This window comes from Homarus americanus, unplaced genomic scaffold, assembly GCF_018991925.1.
Source record: "Homarus americanus isolate GMGI-L3 unplaced genomic scaffold, GMGI_Hamer_2.0 scaffold41027, whole genome shotgun sequence".
Classification (NCBI taxonomy): Eukaryota; Metazoa; Arthropoda; class Malacostraca; order Decapoda; family Nephropidae; genus Homarus; species Homarus americanus.
The window spans coordinates 6,339,431-6,358,946 of record NW_024745073.1 but is presented as its reverse complement, the minus strand read 5'-3'; the positions used below and the strand labels follow the sequence as shown (position 1 = coordinate 6,358,946).

Genomic DNA, 19,516 nt, shown 5'->3' with positions numbered 1-19,516 from the left:
ATGTCCAGCTAAGTTTCTCAGCAATAACCCCAAGGAATTTAACATTTTGTTCACGTTTGAGGACTGTATTACTAAGGTACAGGGGGTCCAAATCTGGGAGTAGGTTTCTCCTATGAAAGAGTGTGTAGTGTTTTTTTTTTCGAGATTTAAGGTCAGTTTATTATGTGTTACCCAGGTTCTGACTTAAGTCAATTCAGTGCTCAAAGTTCTCATCAAGGAATAGAGATCTGAGTTGCTAGCATAGAGGTTACTATCGTCTGCAAATAAGCTGTATTTGACGAGTGTGCTGAAGTGGACTACATACAGCTCCTCCCCGACTTATGACCTACTCGACTTACGACCAACCGCACTTACGACCTGCCTCAGTCGTATCAAAATTTGGTTAAATTACATATTTTCGAGTCCCAAAGTCAGTACACAGATAAAATTTTTGTTTATAATTCACTTTAAAATGGCTGGCAAGCTTAAAAGTGAGTGTTTTGTGGTGCTGAGAAGAAAAAGAGACACCCATTTTAGATTTTCTATACTATATTATTTAAGCATTTCCAACTTACGACCTGAATTTGGGTCCCTAACCCCGTCATAAGTCAGGGAGGAGCTTTATATTGTTTATTGTGATCAAAGACTGCAGCTGGTACATTGATACCAAGCAGAATTGTAAAGTAACAAAATAAATTACTTGAGTACTGTCCTCAGGTAACATTTTTGGGTATCTACTTTTTAAAGAAGGATTAAAATTTTTAGTACTTTTACTTTTACTTAAGTATGATTTTCTAATACTTTTCTCCATTACAATTCAAAAAACAAATCATTACTTGTTACATGCCCCAAACAAACAAACAAACAAAGAGTTTTAATGTCTGTGGCAAACTAATACAGGGTAATATATTTTCAGTGAATTAATTAATTAATTATTAACCATAGTAAAAGAGTTGTGTGGGTGGAGGGTATGGTGTGAGTGGAGCCATGAAGGGTACGGTGTGGGGAGACAACAAGCAGTCACATTCCTTGAGGTCTCGTGAGGTAAGGAGAAGTCAGAGTCAGGTCAGGTCAGGTCAGGTGGCAGTGGCCATAACAGTGGACTTTTACCTTTGATCTTCATGTGTCCATTATTACCTTGACCACCCACCTCACCTAGCCTACCCTCTTATCCCTCCCTCACCCATCAAATCACCTATCTTATCCGCCACCTTTCCATTAGACGTCAGTTGCTCTTTGCATCTATCTACTGTACAGCACCTGTACCTACAATGAATTTCAAAGAGGCTAGATGTTATGTGGCTTGCTGTGATTTCCTAATTTTGGGGTTTATTTATTGCAGAAGAAGGATAATAATACAATTAAAAGTAGTAACAGTAAATAATGCTGAAGTTACAGTTTATTGATCCAAAGTTAATCGGGTACAGCTTAGTCGGCACAAAAGTTAGTCTTCTGCAAATTTCGTTGACTTTCTTGTCGTTGTATTGGGCAGCTCCTGATAGTGTACAGCACCATTATTTACATACTGTATATACCTTCCTTTACTGTATCATTGAATTCTGCCCAAGACTGCTGCCATGGATATTTTTTGTAGTCGTTAGCTGCGTGTTTTACTTACTGTTTGTTCTGGTGATAATCTTTGATAGCTAGAGCAATTCTCTGAATTCCCTGTCGAGGTAAAGGTGTGAAAAAATCTTATTAGGGAGTTGCAAGAAATATACAGCCAATTGTTTTTTAAATTAACTTTACATGTAGATGTGATACTATGGAGATAGATCACTATCCTCATACTGCCATCCAATCACTTTAACCTCAAATGTAGGAAACTTGCTGGAAGCAATAGTTTCAAACTCAATTCGAAATCAACTCAAGAATCACAAGTTGATCAATGAATCTCAGCATGGCTGCACAATTGGGCATTCATGTCTCGCAAATTTATTATCATTTTTTTCAACTATTTCGAATCAGTTGATGGTAGACACAATTATGATAGGGTTTACCTAGACTTTAGCAAAGCCTTCGACAGGGTCCCCCACGAAAGATTTACCGTATGGGTTAAGTGGAGGATCATGGAATTGGAGGGGATATTCTAAATGGGATTAGGGCATGGTTAAAGGATAGGAAACAGAGAGTCAGCATTAATGACACTATACAGTGGTCCCTCGGTTAACGAACACAATTCATTCCACAGAGTCGTTCGTTAACTGAAAATTTTGTTAACCGAATCCATTGTTTCAATGGGATATTGGGTAATCGGTTCCAGCTCACCAAAAAGTACATACAGAGTAAAAAAAAAAAATGCAGTGAAGTACACTTACTTTGAGGTGTGTATGTAGAAGTTTCCTGGTTGATGATGATGATGGGAATTAGAAGAAGGGGTGGAGGAGAAGAGAAAGAAGTGGGGGTGGAGGAGAAATCACCTTTCAGGGGACACATGCGTGATGCAGTAAATTCACCAATAAAATTTTAAGTTCACTGTGTGTAATTCAAGATTATTTTATTTAAATCAACACTACACTGCACTGCACTATATATTATCAATATGTTAACTAAATTTCAGAATGACCAATAATTTTAATGTAAAAATGCAAAAATACCCGTATTCAAGACACCAACAAAATAGATGTTCACTCCACTGTCAACAAAGCCCAACTGACGCCTGGTGGGTGAGTCAAGCGGCTGATGAGCGCACAAAAAACTAGTTCCCTGTATTGCATATACTGGTACTCTCCAACTTACGATGGGGTTAGGGACCGACATCCAGGTCGCAAGTCGAAATGGTTGTAAGTCGGAAATGCTTAAATAACACATAGAAAATCGAAAATTTGGGCCCCTTTTTCTTTTCAGCACCACAAAACACTCACTTTTAAGCCTGCCAGCCATTTTAAAGTGAATTACAGATGAAAATTTTGTGTGTGTACTGACTTTGGGACTCAAAAATACATAATTTGACCACATTTGGTACGACTGAGGCAGGTCATAAGTGCGGGTGGACGTAAGTCGAGTAGGTCAGGGAGTACCTGTATTATCAATATGTTAACTAAATCTTAAAATGACTAATAATTTTAATATAAAAAATGCAAAAATATTAAAGAGCACAACTTTCTTGATATTTACTCCACTGGAAACGAATGTAAACATAGAACAGATTACTACTGTACTGAATTGGCAGACTAGCCCATCAGCTGATCAGCTGATGCTCACAACAAAACATGTTGTTCGTAAGGATTTCGTTAATAAAATTTTTGTTCGTTAACTAAATTGAAGATCCTTATGAGAGGTATTCGTTAACCGAAATTTCGTTAATCGAACTGTTCGTTAACCGAGGGACCACTGTATGTGATTGGTGTAATGTCACTAGTGGAGTACCTCAAGGTTCAGTACTTGGACTATAGTATTACTGTTTATTTTATACTTAAACAACTTAGATACTATATAGGCATAGACAGCAACATTAAATTTGATGACTCTAAAATAGGGCATGTAATTAGATATGCCGAGGACTCCAAAAAATTACAGGAAGATCTAAACAAACTTTTCTCGTGGTCTGAAAAATGGCAAATGAAACTTAACGTGGAAAAATGTAAAGTACTTAGCCTAAGAGATGTAAATAAGGAAACCAGATATCAGAGGAACATCAGTTTTGTAACTTAACTGGTGATAAATGATCACATCTAGCTAAGGTAGAGGCTTAGTGTAATTTTGATGTTACTTCTGGATGTTATTTTGAGACTTAATTCCATCAGCATGATTACATCTACATTTGTGAGGAGTTTTCATCTTGGACTCGGTTTAATTTAGCAAACTATTGTCACTACATTCATAATATTTTTATGTGATGTCATTATTCATGTCAGAGTAACTTTTTTACCTTAAGTACAGCTTAGTCAAAATGAGCCTAGTAGGTCAACTTACCACTTCCATTTTCTCCTTGGAGACAAAGGAGAAGGAGAGCCTCATATATGGGCAAGGCTTGTTTTCATCTGTCATGAATGTACATCCAGGAACTGCAGACACCTTCCTCACTCTTCCTTCATTATGTAGCAATTTGTCTGCATCTGTGATGCCCTTAACCTAGAATGTTATGTAGTATACACACTTTAAGATGAAAACATAATAACGAGGAAAGTTTATGTTTACGTGTTAATAATAGAATTTTTCAAACATGTTCAAGCATTGATATATTCAATGCTGCATCATCTTTAGGGTCAGTGTCGATATTATATAGCACACTGAAGACTTGGTACACAAGAAGGCAGTTTCGACGACCCTACTTACTACTCCCTTTCACTCCCTCAACTGTACTACTCATTTTGCAGCTGGTTTGACAGGGATGCCTAAGGGTACGGCCACACCAGCATCCATTTTGTCTGAAACATACGATCGACAAGAAATTAAGCACAGAGTTCCATCTGTCGTAGTGCGGCTGCACTAATAGAATCGGAATCCTGTGCTTCATTTCTTCTTGTCAATCGCATGTTTCAGGAAAAATGTACAGAGTATGTTAGTGTGGTTCGTACCCTTAGGTAGTGGCTGGCATGGGACTTGAAACTGCAACTTTAACAGTACCTGTACAATATTACATCCACCAGGCCACCTGAAGCATATTTTGAAGATACCTGTTGAAACATTACTTCGGTAAATGGGTTAAGATTGTCTCAGAGGCTGTGTAGTATACAGGTACTACTCACCTTCAGCCACAAGAACATTCCACCACTTGGCACAGACCACTCGCACAAATCTGCCAATCCAAGGAACATATACCATATAATTATACTGTACTTATTGTAGTGTACTTATATATTATAGTCTACTTATAATTTTTGTCTATATATTAATTATTTTTTATATACAGTACTGTAATTTCAAAGAAAAAGTTGTTGCCTCTGTCAAAATACAGACAGTAGCACATGTATAAATGTGAGCTAATTACAGTACTGTACTGTACATGTATTGATTATATAATCTACATAAGCCAAATTAATTAGGTAAAGGGCAATGGAGCAGAGCTCCTCATGTCTTGTCACGTAGCAAATGACTTTCAGAAGTCCTCTGTGCATCAGCTACCTGCTGACTTAACATGTCACCGGTGAGGAAGTTAGTCAAAGACTATACAGTAATGTATATCTGATATGTTTTTTTTTGGGGGTTAGCCCACCGGGACACAGGTCAATTAACCACATCAGGGCCTGGGGGTAAAAATATTATAATAATAATAATATTAATAATAATAATAATAATTATTATTATTATTATAAGCTACCATAAATAAAAAAGAAAAGAAAAAAGAAAGATCAATAGTGAGAAATGATCTACCTGTACTGTATGTATGTATGTTGTGTTGTCAAGGTAAGAGAAACAATTGAGACCCTGCAATTGTGTGTAAATGAGGCAGAAAGTCAGATCAGCAACCTGGGATTTGACCAGAATTTTTGTGATGCCATTTGACAGCAGGGTCTACCATTAGACAACACATTATGCTTCTAATATCTTCCCAGGCAGTAGTACTTCCCTGTTTGATAGCTGCCTACTACCTACTGCCTGTAATATCTGACATGGTGAACATGCCATCAACGGAGCTCTATCTTTAGTCTCCTATAAATAGTGTTTATATGAATACCAAATAACCTGAACTAACACAAACAGATTGTATAAGTAACTAGTTAGCTGAAACTACTGTACAACACAAGTTACTAATATAACATTGGTGAAGCTAACAGAGAACTTACAAACCTTCATTCTAATTACAAGTGTGACAGTGGTGAACATATCATACAAGTTACAAGTTTCCACCACAACTCTACATAAAAGGTGGCAGCTAGTGACATACGTACAATTACCAGTGACTGGATATTAAATAATCTACAAATGAATGTTTTTATAGAAATAAAACCCGTACTAATTTCCTAGTTATCAAAGCACAATTCTCAGTGTATTGTGAGAGAAAAACATATGCACTTAATTTGTACAAGTCATATTCCAAAGAACAAGTAAAGTGATAAAATAATAATCAGGGCTGTGGAGTCGAAGACAAAACCTCCGACTCCGACTCCTCAAATTTTTATGCTTCCGACTCCGACTCCGACTCCTTGGCCTATTTGTAACAACTATTTCTACCATCCTAATTGTAATTTGTATGTTGTAACCTGCGTAGGTAAAAAGTAAAACACCGTGGCTATACTGCTACAGCTTTATTAATGATCTGGACGATATTTAAGAACTACAAAAAGATGATAGGCTTGACTTTCAAAGTTTCAATCAAAAGAAAAATAAATTTATTAAGAATTCAAGATATTAACTAGAAAACACCATTTACATGTATATCTAAAAGTTCGATCTCAGCATATGAATTTTGTTTAAGCTCATAATCTGATGTGAATCTAAATGATGATCCTACAATTCCTTTTAAAGTAAAGTTATATATTTATGTACATTAAAGAAATGAATACCTTATTAAGGAAAATGGATAAACCTTACATGATTAAGTTATTAAATTAAATTTGCCTTAATCTCACCAAAAACAGGTTGTAGCTAATTGTTTTGTAGCTGAGAGCCTCTGTGCAGTTTTCAACGAAACAAAATTTGATATAATTCAAAATTTCAAATGGTAAAGAAGAGACTATCATCCAAAATTATAGTGCTATACTGTGCCTGCTACAATAAATTCATAATAATGCTTATAAAATGGAAATAAATTCTTTTAATAATTTAAGAAAATTAGTGGGATCAGTGGAATCACTGCAATGAATATGCCTGAGTTCATATATTTGTTCTTAGGAACAGAATAGCTTCAGTCAGATCTTCCTTCATGGAAGCCCTTAAATCTGATCTGATTATTTTCAGTGCAGAAAACAGTCTTTCTACACTGACCTGAGTGGGTGGCATTGCTGTCACAGCTCTAGCTACATCTTTTACAATCTCTGGGTAAGCAGGTATGGCTTCTTCCACTGTCACTTTTGAAGACCGGTCAAATTTCTTCACTTCCATCAGTGCACCAAAGAAATCTTGCTGAAATCTCGTATTTTTAATGTCTACCGCTGCTGCGTTTTCACTCCGATGTCGCTTTACCTTTGCTTGTTCTATTGTGTCCAAGTAGGAATCAAAGTCTATTTCCTTGTTTGAAGATGCTGAATCTGAATCTGAGCTACTTGACTTGTCAATGTTTCTAACTTGTTCAGGTTCATGAATTTCAGTTTGTGACTTCATTTCTTTTATGCGTACTGCTATTTCATATAGTGCCTCTTTTCCTTTACTAGTTCGATCATTGTCCAACAAAATTCTATTCATGGGATCAAGGTAAACAGCAGCTAACAAGATTTTGTTATCCAGCAATACATTCTCTCTTCTTTTCATTGAAGATACAATGCCCTCAGCGATTAATCCTCCACTTTTGTTCAACTGGTATAGCAACCTTTTCCACTCCAATAAAAATGTACCAGGTGTTAGATCCTCAGCTTGCAGTTTCTTGGTAGCAGCAAAAGGGTGACAGAGCAGACTTTCTAACTGTGTCACCTGGTTCCACTGGCTTTCAGTTAGTGAAACACGTTCATTATTGAGGTCTTCAAGATAGCCTCTTAGTTCGAGGAGTCGGAGTCGGAGTCTGGACAATTTTACCGACTCCGACTCCGACTCCACAAGCCGAAATTTCCTCCGACTCCTCGACTCCGACTCCGACTCCACAGCCCTGATAATAATCACTTATTACAAGTGGCAACACCGTGACCACACCCTATGTGCAGTTACCAGGACAGCTAGCCCAGGTGGTTACATGCAACCCAACAAAAACTCCCTCCTTGGAAACAAGATTGTTGTGACACATGCATCAACAGTCCTCATCACCAGCCCTCCGAACATGTGACTTAGCTATACCTAGGTCACACTCACACTCGGGGTATCATGAACCAGCACACTCAGCTGATCTTAGTTGATCTGAGGAGACACACACACACACCTTCCCAACAGGAGGAGCAACAGTGATGTCATCAACAATGTCATCCCAGTCGCCATCTTGGAAGTGTCATCTATCATCAACCTTGACTGTCAACCAGTGGACCAGCTAGCTGATGGAACAGACGTATACATCACAAGAATCTATGGGCGACAACCAGAACTTCAACCAAATCTACAAGCTAGCCTGGCAGACATGTTATTATTCTCCTCGAGCGCTTTAGTGCAGTGTCCTTTGCGATTCAAATTTTTTCAAGCTCTGGTTGTCAACATGAAAACTCCCATTGATGGAAAGGGCATTAAAATTACAGTTGAGACTCACCCTTTAGGTACTTGTTGGCGGCAGCGACCATGTCATCCTCTCTTGCTGCGGTAGAAGAGCTGCAAGTAGGAGCGTGCGTGAGATGAACTCATCTTCTCCCCAGCGCTCCAGCAGCTCATTGATCACCACCTGAAATGATGATATAGTATTTACACTCTGTAAAATTTATAGTACAGGTACAGTGGTCCCTCGGTTAACGAACACAATTCGTTCCACAGAGTCGTTCGTTAACCGAAAACTTCATAACCTAATCCATTGTTTCAATGGGATATTGGGTAATTGGTTCCAGCTCACAGAAAAGTACATACAAAGTAAAAAAATAATGCAGTAAAGTACACTTACTTTGAGGTGTGTATGTAGAAGGTTCCTGGTTGATGATGATGATGATGATGATGATGATGATGGAAATTAGAAGTGGGGGTGGAGGAGAAGGGAGAAGAGAAGGAAGTGGGGATGGAGGAGAAATCACCTTTCAGGGGACCCAAGCTTGATGCAGTAATTTCACCAATAAAATTTTAAGTTCACTAGGTGTAATTCAAGATTATTTTCTTTAAATCAACACTGCACTGCACAATATACTATCAATATGTTAACTAAATTTCAGAATGACTTATAATTTTAATGCAAAAATGCAAAAATATTCAAGATACCAACAAAATCAATGTTCACTCCACTGTAAACAAAGCCAAACTGACGCCTGGTGGGTGAGTCGCTTGATGGGCGACAAAAACTAGTTCCCTGTACAGTACTGCATATATTCTCAATATGTTAACTAAATGTTAAAATTACTAATAATTTTAATAAAAAAAATGCAAAAATATTAAAGGGCACAACTTTCTTGATATTTACTCCACTGGAAACGAATGTAAACATAGAACAGATTACTGAATTGGCAGACTAGCCCATCAGCTGATCAGCTGATGCTCACAACAATACGTGTTTGTCGTAAGGATTTCGTTAATCGAAGTTTTGTTCGTTAACCGAATTGAAGATCCTTATGGGAGGTAATTCGTTAACTGAAATTTCGTTAATCGAACCGTTTGTTAACCAAGGGACCACTGTATAGTGATAGAATCCCCCCTCCCCCCAGTCCAATCTGGACCGGGTTAGGTATGGTGTGATTAGAATTCATGGGAAAATGATTTCAGCCAGTTTGGTAAAATACTTTACGTTGATTGAGATAACTACTGTACAGTAGTAGCATTATGCTGAAGTAAGCAAGAGAAATATTATTGTCTTGGGTATCATTTTAGTGCTAGCAAATTACTACCATACCTGTGACAAACCAGAGGTATGCATGATGGACACGTGTAGGTGATATAGGATTTTCCTAACAAGAGGCTCGGGTCCAGTGACATAACCAACACGTAGCCCGCCACCTATCGTCTTGGAGAAGGAATCGAACCTGAGAACACGGCCATCTGTGTCCATACTGAGGTAACTGGCCGGAAGTGCCTGAAACATACCAAATATTAGTAGTACTACCAGGTCAGGGAGGTCAAATGAATTACATGATTCTAGTCATCTAGTGGATTCATGTTAAAATTTGAAATAAATCCAAGGAAACTATTACAGTACGCCCGGATGATTCGTGATTCCTATTTCACGTTCCTCTATTATTTGCGGATGACACCCTGGATGTACCCAAGAATGTTCTCGGGTAGTTTTAAAGTTACCGGCATTTTCAGCAAGGGAACGAGACATTCGTTCTAGAGACATTAATTTCCTTTACTTGTATTGTATATGTGTGTGTGTGTGTGTAGACACACACAAAACACGTACAAGTACTAATAATAATGGAAAATTCATCTCCCAAATAATCAGAAAAAACGATGTAGTATAAAAAATGTTGAGTCTACTCCGTCTACTCTGTGCTTTGTTGTTAATAAAGCACGGAGTAGACTTGAGAGTAAACTCTACATTTTAATACAGTTGTTTCTGATTATTTATGAGAGTATTTTCCCATTAATAGTTATTTGTATTTGTTGTGTGTGTGTGTGTGTGGGTGTGTCTACACACACACACAAATACTACTACTACTTTGCTGTCACTCAGGATCGAGTATGATGATCATCCAGCTTTGATACAATGATATGAGATATTACGGATGTCATCTAGGTTGGTGAGTTTTAAGGTGACTAAAGCGGCCGATACGGGACCGACAGTGCCGTTCACAGATGTTACACATGTGGATGGCTCCATCTAGTGTGGGGAGGGCGGCAGCAGTGTCTTTCTGGTGCTGGCGCTTGTCTACCTCGGTTTGCAGTCGGGCTAATTCGAAAGTATTGACACCTCGTGGTGATCCTTCAAGCATTGCAGTGTGGAGTGATTGTCTCCCAGGTGAGGGAGTCAGCTTGGCACTTTTTCAGGTTTGTCTTAAGACTATCCTAATACCTTTTCAGTTGCCCGCCAGCTGTGTGTTTACTATTCGTTAGATGACTGTAAAGTAGCTGCTTTGGCACTCTACTCTCGTCCATGCGGGTAACATGGCCAGTCCAACGTAGTTGTTCTCTTGTCTTCCCAGTGAACTCGGAGGATGGAACATAGACTGCGCGCAGGAAAGTTTTCAAGTGCCTTGATGTGCCTCCTGTATGTAACCCATGTCTCACTGCCATAAAGCAGAGTTGGGAGGACCACTGCTCAATATACGTGCAACTTTGTAGATAATTTCAGCTCCCTCCAGCTGAAGACACGGGTATGGAGTCTGCCAAAGGCTTGAGATGCACATCTGATCTGATGTTGAATCTCTTCATTAATGTCCGCAGTGGTGGACTGGTGGGAACCGAGATACTGAAAGTGGGTAACATTAGAGAGAGTAGTACCATTAAGCTGGATGGATGGTGGAGGTGTGGCTGAACCAGGGGCAGGCTGAAAGAGAATCCGAGTCTTACGCATGTTCACCTCAAGGCCAAATGTGCATACACATCTGCATAGGTGTTTGGGATCTCCTGTAGGTTGCGTTCAGTGTGAGCGACAAGGGTGAGGTCGTCTGCATATTGAAGTTCAGCAATGGAAGCTGCCGACACCTTTGTTCCTGTCTGGAGTCGTCTTATTTTGAAAAGATCCTTCATCTGGTACTCTATGTCTACATGTCCACCCCACCGGCTAAATTGGCACTAGCATGAGTAAGGAAGGCAGCCAAGAAAATGGAAAAGAGAGTTGGTGCCAGTACACACCCTTGTTTTACCCCTGTTTGGTTGGGGAAGAACTCAGACTCGGTGCCATTGTGTAGGACACTGCAGCTCATGCCGTCGTGGAGTTGCCTCACAATGGCAATGAGTTTTGTTGGGCAGCCAAACCGGTTGAGGGCCTGCCAGAGGGCTTCCCTGTTGACCGAGTTGAAGGCCTTGGTTAGGTCGATGAAGGTCATATACAGGTCACGACACTGTTCTCTGTATTTTCCTGTATCTGGTTGGCAGCAAAGATCATGTCAGTGGTGCCACGTGATGGTCTAAACTTCTAAAGCCACATTGAGATTCTTGAAGGAAGTTTTCCACCGCAGGAAGAAGTCTGTTTTGGAGGACTCAGGCAATAATCTTGTCAGCTACAGACAGTAGCCAGATCCCGTGGTAGTTGCCACAGTCTGACCGGTCTCCCTTGTTCTTATAAATATTGATGATGGAGGCGTCTTTAAGAGCTTGGGGGATTTTCTCCTTTTTCCATATATATTCTCCAGGAGAGAGTGGAGACGGCTAGTAAGCAGAGGTCCTCCTGGTTTATAAACCTTGGCTGGGATTCCATCAGACCCGGAGGCTTTGTTATTTTTCATGTGTTTGATGGCAGTAGCTACCTCATCCAGGGATGGAGGCTAGCTGAGATGGGTCAGCTCTGGATGCTGAGGGACCTGCTGGGTAGTCAGGACATCCACATCGGTGTTTCGGTTGAGCAGCGAATGGTAGTGATTTTTCCAGTGCTGACGGACGCCTTCTTCGTCTTTAATTAGGGAGTTACCATCGGATGAGCGGAGGGGAGCTGTGCCATGAGTGATTGGCCCATAAAGTGTTTTAGTGAAATTTAAAAAAAATCGTGCATCTTGTATTGATCTGCAAGTTTTTGCATTTTAAATGCTTTATTTTTAAGCCAGTCGCTCTTTAGTTTGTGAAGTTCTAGCTGGGCTGCCACTTTCTTCATGCGGACGGTATTGGCTTTGTCCTAGACTGAGGGGTATTCTGCCAGTCAGTTAAAGCAGCACGTTTATCATCGACGAGTACATTGATTTCCGGGTCATTTTCACCAAACCAGTCCTGGTGTATTCGTTTGATCTGGCTGAGAGTCTCTCTGCAGGTTTTTGTCATGACAGTGTCAAGAATACTCTCTTTAGCACTGGGATTTGGGTTGTTTGTTGTTGGGTTGCTTATCAGCCCACGTTCGAGCTGCACTCTGAAATCATGTGCAACTGCTGGATCCTCCAGACGCTTGGTGAAGTGAGAGCTTGGCTCTGATGAGCCGGTGATCAGTGCCGCAGTGGTCTGAGCCACGCATTGCTTGGGTGATGAGAACATCTTGGCGATCTCTCTCTCTGACAATGATGTAGTCAATGAGATGCCAGTGTTTGGATCGTGGGTATTGCCATGAACCCTTAAACTTGTCGGCCTGCCTAAACAAAGTATTGTTGATAGTGAGGTTGTGTGCAGCACACTTGCTGAGGAGGAGTAAGCAGTTGGGATTACACTTGCCTAGTCCGTTTCTCCCTATGGTTCCCTGCCAAATGTCAGCGTCTTTGCCAACTCTGGCATTGAAGTCACCAAGGAGCACAACCTTATCTTCTCTAGGGATAGAGGTTAGCACTCTGTCAGGGTCAGCATAAAAGGCCTCCTTGGTGTCATCCTCTGTATCCAGTGTTGGGACGCATGCACTGATGAAAAAGCATGCCGTGAGTGATTCAGTGGGACTCTGAGCGTCATGAGGTGCTTGTTGATCCCAACAGGCATTTCAGCTAGCCTGTGTAGGATGCGTTGGCGGATGGTAAAGCCAACTCCATAAATGCTGTTTCTCTCCGCAGCCGACTTACCCTTCCAGAAGAAGGTATAGCCAGATTCCCGTTCTGTGAGTCGACCCTTGTCTGGGAGCCGGTACTCACCAAGGGCTGCTGTGTCGATATTATATCTAGCCAGTGGTGGGCACGGTTCCGCTAACCGCTAATTAGCGAAGCTAACTTTCTCGTTAGCGGATTAGTGTTTTTGCTAACTTTGGAAACTATGAGCGGACCAATTAGCTTCCGCTAGCTTTAAGTCCGCTAACAAAATTTATACATGTTTGTTCCTGTCTGTTGTAAGCGTGTGACCCCGCAACGCGTGTCTCCAACAGCCAGTCAGGCACGCTTGGCTGACTGCGTGTTAGTATGTGCAAAGATATCTTGAGGGCCAAGAGAGCCACCCTGTCAGATGGCAACTTTGAGAGGCTGTTGTTTATGAAGGGCAACCAGCATCACGTCGAGGCGATGGAGAAGGCCCAGCCACTGCAGCCGGAGTGAATGGAATTTTTCGATTATTAAAGTTTAAAACTTTTTTTTGCAGTAAATAAAGACTGTCAGTGTATGTTGAAAGAATCATAGAATGTAATTGTAAACTAATGTATAATTTAATTTCTCATTTATTTGTTAATTTAATTAGGATTTTTTTGTGTCAATATATTTCGTTATGCTAAGTACTGTACTGCATAAGTTCATAACCAGGATGTCATCCAAGGTGTGCGTCAAACAAAATTTTCTAAAAACTTACTTTTCATTGAAGTTTAGAGTTTTCTGTTTATTTACATGACTAAGACCAAGTATAAGTTATATAAAAAGGCACTGGTAATGAATAAGGCCAATAGGTTGTATGAGAATGCAAATTAATTATTTGTGAAATTGTGTACAGTGTACACCTTGATAAGTTGATCATCATCTGATCTTGGCATGATGCTATTTGCTACCTATGCTATACAGTACAAGTACTATAGTTTTTGGATTCGTTTAATACTTTCTGTCTTTTCGTGCAGTAAATAAAGATTATAAAGTGTTTGTTGAAACTTGAATGCAAACTAATGTTTAATTTCATTTGTTCATTAATTATTTGTGTACACCTTGATCATCATCTGATCTTGGCATGCTACACCTTTTTGGAAAGCTCTATGTCTAAGCTACAAGACAATATATGAAAATTTCAGCTCTCTAGGTCTGTTTTTAAGGGTTTTAGAGCCCCCCCCCACCCCCAAAAAAAAGAAGCTAAATTCATACAATAAAAGTTAGCGGTTAGCGTTAGCTTCCGCTAATTTTTTTAGCTGTTTAGCGTTAGCGAAGTTAACTTTTTAGTTAGCGGATTAGCGGTTAGCGAAGCTAACTTTTCGTTTACCCGGTAGCTGTGCCCACCACTATCTAGCCAGCTCTTTTGCCACAAGGGGGGTTCTTCTGTCAGAATGTGAATTGGTGCCAGTATCCAGAAGAGTCCTGACATTCCATGCAGCGACCATAAGAGGTTGTATAGTTTGTTTTTGTTTTGATCTGTGATTATACGTAATTGTATTTTCGACCGCATACGGATGACCTTGCTAGGTACGGTTGTCCAGTCAGGTTGGTTCTTTAGGCAGGCTATATTTAGGGCACCTTTTTTTAGCCCCCTTCCCATGTGGGGTGAGCAGAGTGGCTCCTCGAAAGGGCTGCTCAGTCACACAGACAGGACCGGATTGCACTGCTGTCTAGATCCCAGTGCATAAACGACCATCTTATCTGTGACACCATGCAGAGTTGTGACTAGAGACTCCCGGCAGTCATCTCTGCCTGTCCCCATTGCCACTCGTCCGTCGCCATAGGACTTTTAGGGTATAAGGGTTTAATGATGATGAGTATGATAAGCTGGATGATGGCTGCACGTGAGTTGATTTATGTGATGAGGCAGGAGCGCAGACTGCAACCACACATCTTGACTCTCCCTTTTCCTGATCCAGTGGTGCAAGTGTTGCAACAACTGGGGAGAGGGAGAGTTACATTGGACTGCCGATAGCCCAGTTTGTTCGGTTTCGCCTTAGTAGCCTGTCCATCATGCATTGCCTTCTTCCGCCGGTGTAGTCGTTGGGTTCCCATGTTAGTCACTTCTTCCACCTATACTGCCATTGGCATCTTGTTGGAGTTCTGTAAGCAAGTCTGCCTGATGCGGGGCTCCACCACAGGTTTTTTGTTGGGGGTTTATTTCCGTAGTCTTACACCTACCCAGGTTAATCCGGAAGGCAGCGGGGCAGTGGTTGGCAGGCGCCAGGACGTGTCCACATGCCACTGGCATGCCTATGTGCCATCCCTCTGGGGCCCCTGCTGGTCTAGCCTGGGCCCACGAGGCACCCAGTTACCGTGTGTTGTCACGCGTAGGCGCAACAGGAGTCTTGATGGTGAAGAAGCTGTGTACTGGTGGGGAATACTTATGCAAGTTGCTTCCCTGTTTGCCACAAGGGCTAGCCAGCGGCGGTAGCTGTAAGCGAGAGGACGAGAGGAAGCAAGCAGTGCTTGCACTTTAACACTAACATAATGCTGCCACACTGGATGCATTACACCACCCTGTGTGCACACAGTATTTTTCCATTATTATTTATTTGTATGTGTTGTGTGTGTGTGTGTGTGTGTGTGTGTGTGTGTGTGTCTACACACACACACACACACACACACATACACATACAATACAGGTAAAAGAAATAATTTTCCTAAGAACAAACACATAAAGGGAGTGCAGTATACATTTCTTTGTACACAACTAAAAATGTAATCCCCCTCCCTGTAATGTCCTCTGTGAATTGGCACTTTTTTTTTTTTTTTTTTTTTTTCAGAACCTAACCCATGCCAATTTGAAGGGCATGCTGTAGTTTATAATGATTCGGTTAAGATTAACTGTAAAACTGCATAAGGAAGATTAGCACAAGATGACAGACAACGCATCAACAGAACTAAGGAATTCCTCAGTGTTAAGGCTCCTTTAGCCTTATTAATTAATGACATTTTAGCTCTCATCCCGAGGGAGAAAAGGGTTACCTATTGTATTTGCTTGAACAGTGTATATTTCATAGCTTTACCGAATGGGGTAAAATTCCTTACTAGCATTTTAGACTTAATGAGGTTTAAAGTTTATCAATGCGTGAAGTGTAGTACATGACACACCAACACCTTGCAGTACAAAGTGTCCCTTACTTCGTCATCAGTATAGTTGAGGAAGTAGTAGGGGTCGTCCTCGAGGATAATGATGTTATAGTCACTGGCGATGGCATAGATTTCACGTCGCCGGGCTTCACTCACCACTGCACCATTGGGGTTACTCCCAATTGGAACCGTGTAGAGAATCTGTAAGCAAACATCTGTTGGATCACCTGGAAATTAGGTATCCTTGCTTATATCACTTGATGATTGAACTGCATAATGCTACCTCGGGGTTATGTTATCTTTAAGGTAGTTAATTTTAAGGTGAAAGCAGCTGGAGGAGCTAGTCTTCAGGTGATCCTAAAATAATTAGCCTACATGGGATACAATCCAGTACTTCATCTTGTGAGGGTTAGAATGACCTGTACCAGCATATACGTGGCGCTTCATCCAGCTATGTTTTTTACTCCACCACCGAGGGGGACATATAGAAGTGTCTGTCTGTCTGTTCTTTGGTAAGTCCATGATCAAAAGTTCATATAGTTGTTATCAATCTTGGGTACAGCAGTACCCTGTAGCAGGAGGACTCACCTTGGGTACATCAGTAGCAGGAGGACTCGCCTTGGGTACAGTAGTAGCAGGAGGACTCACCTTGGGTATAGCAGTAGCAGGAGGACTCACCTTGGGTACAGTAGTAGCAGGAGGACTCACCTTGGGTATAGCAGTAGCAGGAGGACTCACCTTGAGTACAGCAGTAGCAGGAGGACTCACCTTGGGTACAGCAGTAGCAGGAGGACTCACCTTGGGTACAGCAGTAGCAGGAGGACTCACCTTGGGTACAGCAGTAGCAGGAGGACTCACCTTGGGCACAGCAGTAGTAGTGTGACACACATCTTCTGGCCTCCAGCGGGAGAGTAAAGCCCTCAGAGCATCTGGCCTCATGCCTAAGTTGTCAACAGCCACTGGTAACCACTTGGGCAGAAACTGCTGAAACTGCCCATACCATCATTAGCATTTCAGGACATATAGTTTATAGCTTATGGTAGCTTATAAATCCAATAGAGTTTTAGCATCAAAATGATCCTAACAGTATTACGATATTTTCATTAGGAGTTTCACATACATACACTCACAACTAATGCTTTCATTTTATCATGATGTAATAGTACTACTCTGAAGTATTGTGACCCTTAAAAGATCCCCATATTATGTGTGGTAAACAAAACACTTGGTTGCTACATCCAAGCTTTACTTGACTCATTTCACTACATATCTGAAATAACACAAAAGCATATGTTGCAACAATTCCAAGAGGAAACAACAATGAACATAATATAACATGGTGGTTTTATCCTAATAATGAAATAAACTAAAATGATACTTACAAACAAGAACAAAATAATATTACAGTATTTTCCATAATGATATTTTAAAAATATCACATTATGTAAATTTTATCAACAGCTTTAGATGCTTTAAACAGAATGAGTGTTACAGTTTGTTGTTTACTGATACAGCCTAATGTTCTTTGATTCTTCTACAACATCTGAACATGCTGTACTGCACATGATTGACAACCTTCATCAAAGAGCTTCAGACAGGACACAACACCAGACAACACTGTATTGTACTTATTATTTAATAGCACAGTGACTCAGTTTTATGTACCACTACTACTGCAAGATCTTATATACATTGTTTCTTTGTAACCATCAAACACAAAAACACCTTTTAGACATACTGTACATCAGTGAACAAAACACAACTGTGACAGGGAGACAATAACTGGAAATACGATGACAGCTTATTATGTGGTGATACTAGATTATCAGTCTGGAGAAAAAGGTTGAAATTTCGTGATTACATGTACTGTCTTAGTGTTCGTTGCATGTGTGAGAAAAATTTAAGTGCAAAATTTCAATGACATGCAGGAGGTGGCTGGTGCAGAGGACTTACTATAGAGATTGTTCCACAGTAGTTAGGCTCCTCAATAATGACGTAGTCTCCGACATTCATCATCAGGCTGAGGGCTGCATGCACGCCGTTCTGGCTGCCAGAAGTCACTATCAGTCTGGTATCTTGCCAGCGGGGTGGGTTGTGTAGCCTCAGTGTCAGGGACTTGAGCTTCTCCACTAGGGGTGGATAACTGGTGGAGTGAATACAGTACTTTATTCTCTATCCTCGTGCATATATAAGGTCATCGAAAAATTATTATTCAATACAGTACACTACAATAAAGGTCATGCGCCGGCTAACGTCCAACCGAACAACGTCCGATCGTATATACGTCCATGGTCCCCCCCAAAAAACTTCCTTGACTCTTGCTGGACCACCACTCAACGAACCCCTGACGGAGACACGATGATCCTCCCCATACTGGCCAGATATTATGTGTTAAGGGAATATCCTTCCTTCCTTAGGCATTTGCCTCTTCTGGTGTAATGTTAACCTACATCTATTGAGGATAAAATCTTTCACCTACAAATTGACAATAACACATTTGCTGTACAGTTGTACCCCACTTAACGCGGTCAATAGAATCCAGAGGGTCCTGTGTTAAGTGAAATCCGCGTTAAGTGAACAACAGAACATATGGGATTAATTCCAATAGAAACCGGCCTGACCCCCAAACTCCACTTTTTGAAGACACATAACTATGTTGTAGTAAAAATAACATCTTAATTTTATGATGGTACATGCACACAATTAATACTTAAGAGAAATAGAGAAATACAGTCGCCAAGTTAATGTCCATTCAAATAATGGACTCAACTCCCTCCCCCTCTCACACTACACTGCCAGCTCTTCCCTCTCTGAGAAATTTTGGGAGGAAAACCACTAAATTTTAATAAATAATACCTCAAACTAAAGTTAGGATAATACAATTGACATTGCTGGATTCCTTGTAAGACCAGGAATATTTTGAATATAAATGTCATATATTTTGCACAAAAGATAACATACTTACTCAGATTAAAAATTTTATCTAAAATTTGTATGTCTAATGCAAAATATATGATGTTTATATTCAAAATGATCACTAAATTATAAGAATTCCAGCAATGTAAATTATATTCTGACCGGGTAATTTGTATGCATTTTATGAGCTAAAACAAATATCTTCAGTTAATAAAAAAAAAATAATCTTCACGACACTATCTGTCAATCAAAGT

General features: G+C 40.4%; 2 protein-coding genes across 14 annotated transcripts in view; one reads left to right on the top strand and one right to left on the bottom strand.

The window, feature by feature from the left end:
• Nucleotides 1-19,516, top strand: part of LOC121878544 (pyruvate dehydrogenase phosphatase regulatory subunit, mitochondrial-like) — a 103,276-nt gene that overhangs the window by 6,800 nt on the left and 76,960 nt on the right. The window contains exon 1 of one of the 12 annotated variants that reach the window (XM_042384840.1): nucleotides 8,374-8,393. The exons of 9 other annotated variants lie outside the window; for them this stretch is intronic. The gene's annotated coding sequence lies outside the window, so the exon portion shown is untranslated. Of the gene's footprint in view, nucleotides 1-8,373; nucleotides 8,425-19,516 lie in introns of those variants that run through there. 2 more of the 12 variants (XM_042384838.1, XM_042384847.1) reach the window with 2 other exon arrangements.
• The window catches only part of LOC121878546 (kynurenine/alpha-aminoadipate aminotransferase, mitochondrial-like), a 27,655-nt gene continuing 9,484 nt past the window's right edge, over nucleotides 1,346-19,516 (bottom strand). For both annotated transcript variants that reach the window (XM_042384848.1, XM_042384849.1), the window contains 8 exons: nucleotides 18,300-18,489; nucleotides 17,205-17,336; nucleotides 16,398-16,547; nucleotides 9,524-9,703; nucleotides 8,249-8,377; nucleotides 4,671-4,720; nucleotides 3,895-4,053; nucleotides 1,346-1,647 (listed from right to left, as the gene is read on the bottom strand). In XM_042384848.1, the coding sequence (XP_042240782.1) occupies nucleotides 8,252-8,377; nucleotides 9,524-9,703; nucleotides 16,398-16,547; nucleotides 17,205-17,336; nucleotides 18,300-18,489 (778 nt within the window). In that variant the 3' untranslated portion in view covers nucleotides 1,346-1,647; nucleotides 3,895-4,053; nucleotides 4,671-4,720; nucleotides 8,249-8,251. The remainder of the gene's footprint in view (nucleotides 1,648-3,894; nucleotides 4,054-4,670; nucleotides 4,721-8,248; nucleotides 8,378-9,523; nucleotides 9,704-16,397; nucleotides 16,548-17,204; nucleotides 17,337-18,299; nucleotides 18,490-19,516) is intronic.